At 41.3% G+C, this 10,189-nt stretch overlaps 1 protein-coding gene across 1 annotated transcript in view; it reads left to right on the top strand.

Annotated features, from left to right (window-relative positions):
* The window catches only part of RNF103 (ring finger protein 103), a gene marked incomplete at its 5' end in the record, with an annotated part of 15,516 nt that extends 5,538 nt beyond the window's left edge, over positions 1-9,978 (top strand). The window contains 2 exon segments of the mRNA XM_009077278.1: positions 5,780-5,895; positions 7,955-9,978. Of these exon segments, the coding sequence (XP_009075526.1) occupies positions 5,780-5,895; positions 7,955-9,530 (1,692 nt within the window).
* Between the last annotated feature and the right edge of the window lie 211 nt (positions 9,979-10,189).

Raw genomic sequence — 10,189 nt, 5'->3', positions numbered from 1 at the left:
GAACCAGACTGACAGTTCTCACATACGTACAATCTTACCAGTTCATTAAATCGGTTAGAAATCAGTTTTGCTTTTGGCAAAACCACACAGTGTTTTTCCAATTCAGATGTCTGTACTCGTGCATGCAGAGAGTGACTCGCTGAGGCCAGGTGAACACTGCCTACTCCTGAGAGCTACCTGTGCACGTGTGTGTGCAGCAGGGAGTGTCTTTTACCTAGTAAGTTTTGTTCTTCCTGATGGTTTAAAGCCTGTCACAGTGCCCTAGTGCCCAGAGCTGAGGAGCACTTGGACTTGTCCTTTGTGGCTAACCATGTTTTGACTCTTCATGCGTGTTCAAAGTTGTGTGCTCTTGGTATGAGCAGGTGTGCCTGACACCTGCTATCCCAGCTAGAACTGGGTAGAATAATGAGCTGAAATACCATGAGGTGTTTGTTCTGCATTTGCCCATCTCTGACTCATTGTCATGCCTTCTGATATTTGAATACCTGTAGTTGTGAGTAAACGTCAAAACTCACTGAGACCAAATCTTGTTACTGTGACCTGTTTTGAGATCTCTTCATACCTGTCCGAAAGAGACTGAACAACATCAGATTTAAATGCATGGAAACCAGGAGAATGCTCAAGTGAGGTCACTATCCTGTTGTGCTCAAGCACTGCAGGAGTACCACAAGAGGAGTCTGTCTTTGCATATTGCATTGCTACAGCAAACTCTAACATCAGCTGTGTTTCCTTGTGCCTCTTCAATTTTGGTCCCATATTAAGACTGCATGGTTCATGAAATAACTTTTTTTAATCCTTGATGATAACTGGAAATTCATGAGTGGATGAATTGACTACAGTTATGACCTAATTATTGCAATATTGGTGCATCTACCCAATACACTTTGGTTTTGGGTTAGGCAAGAGAGGCAAAATGCCTTGCTGATTTAGTCCTGTTCTTCCAAGTGTTTGTATCTTTTGCTCTCTGGGATATTTGCTCTTAAAGTCTGTTTGCTTCCTTAATGTCATAGCTATGACTACTTTAACATATAGATAAAAGTGATTCTATTAATTACTTTCTTGATTGACCTCTTTTGGGATAATTCTGTGTAATTCCAAGTCAGGAGAACTGTTCCAGTCCAAAAGCTCCCTGTTTAAATGTCTGTTGAAACCGTCAGGATTTCTGCAATTTCAGTATTGTCAGTATTTCCCCAGTCACACTTCATTTGCATTTTGTTTTCTGTGGTACCTGGAAGCTGCTGTCTTTGGGATTTATGGAAACTGAACAAGAAAACTCAACCAGAACATGCAGAAATAAAGGAGGTTTCCAAACGCCCGTCTTTCCATTTCTACTTTGCACGGTAACTTACCTGCATTATTTCAGTCGTTGGTTGAGAATCTCCTGATTTCTTAGATTATGGTGTCATCCTCCCAAATTCACAGATGGAGTATGAAGAAACTTGTGTTTGAGGCTTCACAGGAAGTTTGTGGGTGGATGCTCAGTGAGGGCCTGTCCTTGTCTCCAGCATCTTCTTTCACTAAAGGAGTTAGTAATTGAAATACAGAGATGGTAATTTGGACTCTGCAGTCAGAGCCAGTGCTCTGGCTCGGGTTAGGTGTAGGTTAGGGAACAGATCCATTCCGTGATGTGAAGTTGTTAAAGGGCACAGTTACTATGATCCTGTTGGATTCTCTTAGCCCATTAAGATGATTAATGGATTAATTGAGTTACCCTCATTGTCTTACTTGTCACTCTGACATGTGATACTTTACAGGTTGTGAACATAGGTAATAATGAGAGAAGCTGGAAGGGTTTGTGTTCGTCCAGACATGGTGTTTGTTTCCTAGCTGTGCTAGCTGATCTCATAAAAGATTCCTTCTAGGAGCTTGAGCTTTATATCTGTAAAGTGAAATAGAGTGTATGATTGAAAGGAACCTTCTTGATGAGCTAGTTCAGCTCTCTGGTGGACTGTGGAATGTGAGTTTAGAAAGTATCTTGGTCCTCTTCTCCGTATATTCATGGCTAATTTGTTCCTGTTGGGCAGAAATTGACATCACTCTTGAATTTCCCTGACTCCTGATGCCAACCCCACTCCTCCCAGGAAGTGAGGTCAGTCGGGCAGGTTGTTTTGTGGGGTGTAATACATCCTGGGCTTTGCTTATTTCGCAGCCAGTTAATATTGATGGCTCGTAGTTTCTCATGGAGCAACTAATAGCCCCAAGCTGTTCCTCCCATCCCTGTTTCTAACTGATGAACTCCCCAAGTGTCCTGTTCATTACTGAATTCAATTTCGTGTCTGACACTTTGCATTACAAGATTTGTGCAGCTCTTCCTGCCTGGTGTTATAATCCTCTTTCCTGCACAGTCGTGCTTCCTAAGTTTATGTCATCTACAAATGGCTTTGGGAGACTTCAAGTTCCCCCAGGAAGGGCATTAATAGGAATATATGCTGAACTGAGCTCTAAGGTAAATCCATTAAGAAGTCTGTTAGCACCTTTCTGGCATTTTGATGTCTTCTTGCCTTAGCCAATTTCTTGCTCGCTTTAAAACTTTTATTTTTTTACTCACTATAAAAGCTTATCTCTAGTTCTCATGTGAATTTTCCATATGGCTTAATGCATGATCCTCTCTCAAACTACAAACAGGGTACTACATTCAAACTCAGTTATTTTCCTTCAGGAAAAGAGGATGTTTAACTCTTACTCTGGAGAGTTAAATTTTTAGTAATTGCATACTGGAAGGGGGTGGGAAATGCAACTCTCTGCACCTTTAAAATTTGTTCTATGCTTCTGCATCCTAGTGAGATCAAACTGGTGGGGTTTTTTATTTTTTTCATTTACTGTTAAATATAGCTCCTGACTTGTTATTTTCCTGTCAAAATGTGAATTAGTCTGACAGGGGTTGTATATAATAAATCTTCATGGGTTCATCTGTGGTTCTGTGTGCTTGTTACAGTCCTGGGATGGAGATTTCCTGCTCACTCTGATTCCAGTGCACAAGTTATTTGAGTTTCGTTTCAGTCTTCAGGTCATACAGTCTCTTCCCGTAAACTTGCTAACTGGTCCATGGCCATCCACCTCCTCTTCACTGAAAACTGAGTCAGAGCATTAATTTAGTTTTAAAAAGAACATTATCTTGCATTTCTATCCCATCTTCATTGTATAGTGATCCTGCTGCTTTCCCCCCTGTTCTATTCTTACTCATATGACTGAAAAACCTTTTGGTACAGCTTGTAATAGTCTTTGTATGGTCTAACTTGAATTGTTCGTTTTTCTTTACATTTTTATTCTCCTTGCATATCTTTCTTTGCTAGCTCTTCTTTTTGACCTTTCTTCATTTCTTGTAGATTGTCAAACTATTTCTAACATCTTTCTGGAAGGACTTGACAACCTTTTTATTTTTTCCCCTTACTTGAAATAGAAAATCCTGATAGCTTTAACACCTTGGGCTCGAAGAACTTCCAGGCCTCTTCCACATTAAAATTCCTGGTCTCCTCAGTCACAGGTTTTTAAGCTGAATTTCTTAGCTTATCAAAATTCACACTTCTTAAATAAAATCTGTTACAAGTGTTATTTTTAATTTAAACTGAATTACATTGTGATTGCTTAACCTGCAGTATTTTTTTGGACTCCCTCAATCCACAGAGGTGATGACTAGTTTCCAAAATATAAACCCTTGCCTTAATTTGATGAACTCCCAGTGTTGTAAGTGGGTGTTGTCTGCAAGGAGCAGCTGCAGTGGACATGTTTATTTGGGTTTGTTTTTTCCATAATGACATGAAAAAGCAGAAGCCTGAGAAATTTTACAAAGCTTCAGCATGCAAAACCATAGTAGGGTTCCTCTATCTAGTTGGAAAATACAGACTGCTAGTTCTGTTGCTGTCTTTCAGCATAAATAACTTTCTCCAAGAGGAAAGACTTTTTCATGGGAAAGAAATTAAACTGGTATTGAAACATACACCCGTACAGACATCCAGATGACAGCAGAACATAGTGGTGTCTGTATTTGCAACAAATCTCCTTCTCTTAATAATGAAAGTGAATACTGTAGTGTGAGACAGAAGAAAAAGTGAGCAGGATCTGTCCTCCTGCACATAGCATTGACATGCTTTCAGCACTGTGTCAGAACACACACACAGAATTTTGGAAGAAACAAATCTCGGAGTAGTTGTACCAAAGAGTAATTTAGTTCCCAACGTTTTACTTTTATGCTTGCTAATAAAACACTGCAATTCCTTGCCATGTTGGATGCATTTATCATGCTGTAGTAGCTCTGAGGATATTCTGGCTTTAAGGTGTGTTTAAGAATTTGGTCTCTTTTAACTGAAGCGTATGAAAGGAAGAAGTTTTAAACACCCAAAGTAATTGCTTCAGTTACATTGGGTGATGTAAAAAACCTCAGTAAAGCAGCAGATTTCCCCAGCTGGTTGTCTTGGTGCTTGAAGGTTACATTTAGCTAATCAAAAAGGCTTTCTATGTGATGTGTGTGTGTTTTGAGAGTAACTTGCAGGATTCTTTCCTAGATGTTCACCTCTGGTTTTATTTAAACACTGGGCTCAGTGGAATGGGACTGTAATCTGTGACTTCAGTTTGTTTCCCTATGTAGAACATTCTGTTTAGTGAATTCTCTAATTTTACTGTTCTTAGAGGATGCTGCTTACGACAAAGAAGGTAATATTTCTGAGTCTCAAAGGCCAGACACCCTTTCCAAGTCTTCCACGTTCTCAGCCTGTGTACAGAGAACTGTTAATCATGGTGACAACCAAACTTCCAGGGGCAAGCTGACATTTGAGGTTATTAAGTCAGAAAACGATTGGGATAAGTTTAATGGCTGGTAAACAAATATCTAACAAATGGAAGTTTCAAAATTTAATTTAGAAATATATTTTAAGTGGTTGCCACTCAGCCTGCAGAAGTGTGTGAAGCGTTTCGAGAAGAGAGAACGCGACGGCTCATGGAACAGTGCATGATCAGTCATGTCATTCAGAATTACCTGTCAGCTGCAGGCAGGCAGGGCTTTCTTTTTCTTGTGGGCTTTTTTCCCTTTCTCTGTAGTTATAAGTCAGAGGATGAGTGCTGCTGCTTTGTCATTTGTGTCAGCGGAGGCTTACGGCGAGATAACCTGAAGTACAACTTTAATGTACTGGGTTAGAACAAATTAAACCTTGGGATACATCACAGTGAATTACCATCCTGAAATGGCAGATGGGACACTGGAGTTGGTGGAACAGTCATGTCAAGTTACAGAGTGAGTCACTGGCAAAGCTGGAAGGAGTCAAGATTTTCAGGCATTATCTGAGAGTTTAATCACAAGTTTCCACTGCTCAGAAATGGCTGTTGGCAGTTTAATCTGGTACCAGGTACATGTGTCCCAACTCATTTTACTTGCTCTGAGACAACATTTCTTTGGTATGTTGTAACTTTTGACGGAGAATAAAACAGTGGTGTTTTTGTATTGCAAAGGAGAGGAACCTGCTGCACCCTATTCCTTTCTCCCCTACTATGAACTGGTTAATGATAGTTTTGTTATTTTCCCGAGGTTTTTATTAACTATCACTGATTTTAGGTCCTTAACATGATGCTGCACTTCTGTCGTTCTGCAGAAACTGCATTTCTGTTTTAGAGCTTTGCTCTCCAAAGACATTTAGCATGATTCCCAGTTGTACATACCTACTCTATGTCCTAAGAGAAGGGGAAAGCAGTTTCAAGGGTCACTAGCTCTCTGTTTGGTGAAACTTGCTCATTGTTTCAGTCAGCAAACTCACTGTGATACTAAACTATTGTTTCCTTTTGGCAATAGGTCATAGCAAACGACAGAAGCCCACTGGTGGGGAAAGTCCACTGGGAGAAAATGGTGAAGAAAGTGTCAAGATTCGGCATACGAACCGGCACTTTTAACTGTTCCAGTGACCCCAGGTATATCCTTACAGGATTATCTAAATCCCAAGAAGATCTTAGGGCTCAGCTATGTTCTGGCAGCCAGGCTTGTTGTGTTGTAAAAGTAACTGTGACAGAAGGTTGCTTTATTCATGTTTTTATCTCTCCTAAAGTCTGCTCAGAATGCTCCATTACATTATTTATCAGGCTCATAAACACAGCTCTGCAGCTTCCTAAAGCATCATGTGGGCAATGCATGATCAGACTATGGAGAGGATAATTCAGCCACAGAAGGGAATGAAGAGAAGAGTTTGGCCTTACAGTCCAGGCATTCAGGGACAGGAACTGTGTTTGCTCAGGACAAAGACTAATACATCAGTTGTAGAGTTCTTATATCACCATCTGTAAAGGGGAAACACAGGTTAGCATGAACCTTGCAAACAGTGCCTGCTTCCCAGGATTACTGGCAGCTCCTGTGCCCTGATAAATGTGTGTTTCTATGTAAACCGGCACACACCCTTGAACAACATACACTATGCTGTGCAAGAGCCACTGTTGTTTGCATGTGATTTTGAACAAGGAAGAAGAGCAGAGCCAAAGAAGCTACTAATAATGCTCTGCTGCTGTACAAAGAGGCTTTTTTTTAACATTTCGTTGGAAATACTTGCTTCACATGACAGGAAACTTGTCTAGCATTCCAGTGGCATGTATGGATATGCACATTTTACACAGCTTAAGTCCTAAATGTTTACAGAAATCTCAAAGTTAATCATAAGAGGAAAATCTTTAGCTTTGTAGTGCTTAAGCAAAATAATCTTGTATAATCAAAACACTGGTATTTGAGCATCTTAAAAATTTGGCAGTGCTTTTCTTTGCATAGCTCCTAAGTAGTCTTAATGTCCTGATCAAATACTATGTGTTAAATTAATTCACTTTTTTAAATACAAGAAATATTTTGTTGATTAACAGTGAATAGTTTTCATCAGGTTGCAGCTGAAATTCTGCACACTGCAGTAGTCAGGATACCTTCATTAGCAGGGTAATATCTTATGGCTCCTTCTAAAGATGTTACATTCAGGTTCCTGCGATGGGGAGTTGTAGTTGTCTAAATACATGCTGACAGACCGAAACCAGAGAGGGTGTAGGTGAAATGGCTGGTGAATGAGGCTGGTGGGTCCAGTTTCCATGTGCAGGGTTCTCTGGGATAGTTTGTGTGCCTGTGGGCTCTCTCGTGTTTTGAGTGTTTAAACATGCCAGACATTTCCTGAAAGGAGGACTAGGTAAATTGGCTCTAGTGATACTGGTAGGGCAGATACAGGAGCGAAGAGATTGTCTGAGTCATCGGATTCATCTCGTGGTTACTGGGGTCTGGATCATGTCTTGGGGTTCAGCTGTGAAGAGCCTTTTCTTTTAGGTATGGATTTGGAGTCCATCCCATCTGCCTCACACACAGTGCAGGTATTCTTGCAGCCCAGATCATCCAGCAGCATGTGTTTGCTTCCTGCTCCACTGGTTTTGTGGTGAGCTCTCTCACCACAGCCCTTAGCCTGTCAAAAGGCATCCTGACAAAATGGTCTCAAGTAGGAAGTGGACATTTGTCAGCTTCGTCAAAGCAAAGTGTCTGGTTACCTTCACCCACTGCTGCTTGGCAAAACCAGGATGGAAGGAAGCACTGGGAAAGCTGTGGGACATTGAGTTACACTGGAGTGGTTATCTTCTTGGCTGGAAGGCCAAGGGAAAATAGCTTCTAATACTAAAGCTTTCTAGTGAGGAGTTAGCTGGTCTATTTTTGAAACCCAGTTACACAGCATGAATGGCTGCGTGGCCTTGTTTACTTTAATGACCCATGAAAATTAAAACTATTCCTCTTCCTGTTTTATGACTACATATATTTTTTACAATATTTCTGTCAGAAACAAAGGTATTGTAAGAATAAATATGCTTTTCCAGAGAATATTGAGTGCCCTTATTTCCTGCTCTGCTCCGTAAGGATTCCCAGGTGCTCAGCATGTCTCATTTTTGGGCTCAGAAGAGAAGTTTAAGGACACTGCTCCAGGGTTATGAAACTCTGTAATCTAACCTGCTGTTTTCGTTGTAGGTACTGCAGGAGGAGGGGTTGGCTGAAATCCACCCTCATTATGTCGGTTCCACAAACCAGTACCTCCAAGGGAAAAGTCATGCTGAAGGAATACAGCGGGCACAAGATCGAAGTGGAGCACATTTTCAAATGGATCACAGCCCATGCTGCTTCTCGGATCAAAACCATCTACAACTCCGAACATTTAAAGGAAGAGTGGAACAAAAGTGACCAGTACCGGGTGAAAATATACCTGTTTGCCGACCTCGACCAGCCCCCAGCGTTCTTCTCTGCGCTAAGTGTAAAGTTTACCGGAAGAGTAGAGTTTATTTTTGTGAACGTGGAAAACTGGGACAATAAAAGTTACATGGCAGAAATTGGTATCTACAAGACACCATCGTACATCCTTAGGACTCCTGAGGGGATTTACAGGTATGGAAATAACACTGGTGAATTTATATCGCTGCGTGCCATGGATTCCTTCCTGCGCTCGCTACAACCAGAAGTTAACGATTTGTTTGTTTTAAGCTTAGTTTTGGTGAATCTGATGGCTTGGATGGACCTGTTTATTACACAAGGCGCCACTATAAAGCGTTTTGTGGTTCTTATAAGCACTTTAGGGACGTATAATTCATTATTAATTATCTCCTGGCTACCAGTGTTAGGGTTTTTGCAGCTACCCTACTTAGACAGCTTTTATGAGTACAGTTTAAAACTCTTCAGGTACTCTAACACAACTACTTTGGCTTCTTGGGTAAGAGCCGATTGGATGTTCTACTCTTCGCATCCAGCCCTCTTCCTCAGCACTTACCTTGGCCATGGTTTACTCATTGATTACTTTGAGAAGAAAAGAAGACGCAATAACAACACTGATGAAGTAAATGCTAATAACCTGGAGTGGCTGTCGAGCCTGTGGGACTGGTACACCAGCTACTTGTTTCATCCTATTGCTTCTTTTCAACACTTTCCTTTTGACTCGGATTGGGACGAAGACCCGGATTTGTTCCTGGAGCGGTTGGCCTTCCCTGATCTCTGGCTTCACCCTCTGATACCAACTGATTATATAAAAAACTTACCAATGTGGAGGTTTAAATACCTCGGAGTCCACTCTGATGAGGAAATGCTGGAAACCTTTCCCGACAGCGAAAGTGACTCTGACAGTGAAAACAAAGAGGTCTTCAGTAGTGACAAAGAAGTCTCAGAGGATGATGAGCTGAGCACATTTCACAGGTGCAGCGGAGAGCGTCGCTGCGGTGTTGGGACCTGTTCGTGTGCCAATAAATACTGTCCTCAGGAGCCATGTGAGCGCAGAGCGAGGTCATACGGCTCGTACAGCTCCGCGGGTGACATGGAGCCGGACTGGTCGGCCTGGCCCTCCGACATGTTGCACTGTACAGAGTGTGTGGTGTGTCTAGAAAATTTTGCGAGTGGTTGTCTGCTCATGGGTTTGCCGTGCGGCCACGTGTTCCACCAGAATTGCATCGTGATGTGGCTGGCCGGGGGGCGGCACTGCTGCCCCGTCTGCAGGTGGGCGTCCTACAAAAAAAAGCAGCCATACACACATCCGCAGCCTTTGTCAAATGATCCCCCATCTTAGCTGTGTGCCCATGTCCTCTGTGAGCTTTCAGGATATTACTGCTTGCCTTTTAAATGTTAGTCACTTAAAAGATTACGTGGTTTGAAGTTTTAGTTTCAATGTTAGTGCAGTGAACTAAAATATACATGATGCTAACGTTAATGACAGAATCATTTGGTTGCCTTGTATGTTGAACTGAATGCAAACTTAACGTACAATAACTTGTTCTTTTCAACATCTGGAAACTTGATGCTGTTTTTGTAAGCACAAAAATCAAGCCTACAACAGAAGCGTATTCCAGCAAACGTTTACAAGTTAGGATGTGGGTGAAATCGAAATTCTAATCGGAGACAATTGCTTAATTTAAGTGTTTCTTATTTTAGAGTCTGTTCAGCACATCTTTGTTGAATAATGTATGTTGTAAGTACCATCTAAAAAGAAATCAGTGAAATAAATTATTTTAAAAGGAGATTTGTAATGTTAATTGTTTTGATAACTATTTTGTGTGTATGGTTACGGATGTCTTGCTGGCCTGATTTATTTGTGAAGACAATAATAAAAACATAACACAGCTCTTGTGGCTAATAAATCATCTCCTAGTGATGCAGGAATTCATTGCTCTGGTGTAAGCCACTGGCTGAGCAGAAGGCGGTGGTGTTGCACTGGGAACTACTTCCTTC

This window comes from Acanthisitta chloris, unplaced genomic scaffold (assembly GCF_000695815.1).
Source record: "Acanthisitta chloris isolate BGI_N310 unplaced genomic scaffold, ASM69581v1 scaffold44536, whole genome shotgun sequence".
Taxonomy (NCBI): domain Eukaryota; kingdom Metazoa; phylum Chordata; class Aves; order Passeriformes; family Acanthisittidae; genus Acanthisitta; species Acanthisitta chloris.
Note: the sequence above shows the minus strand (reverse complement) of the source record. Positions and strands in the feature narration are given on the sequence as shown.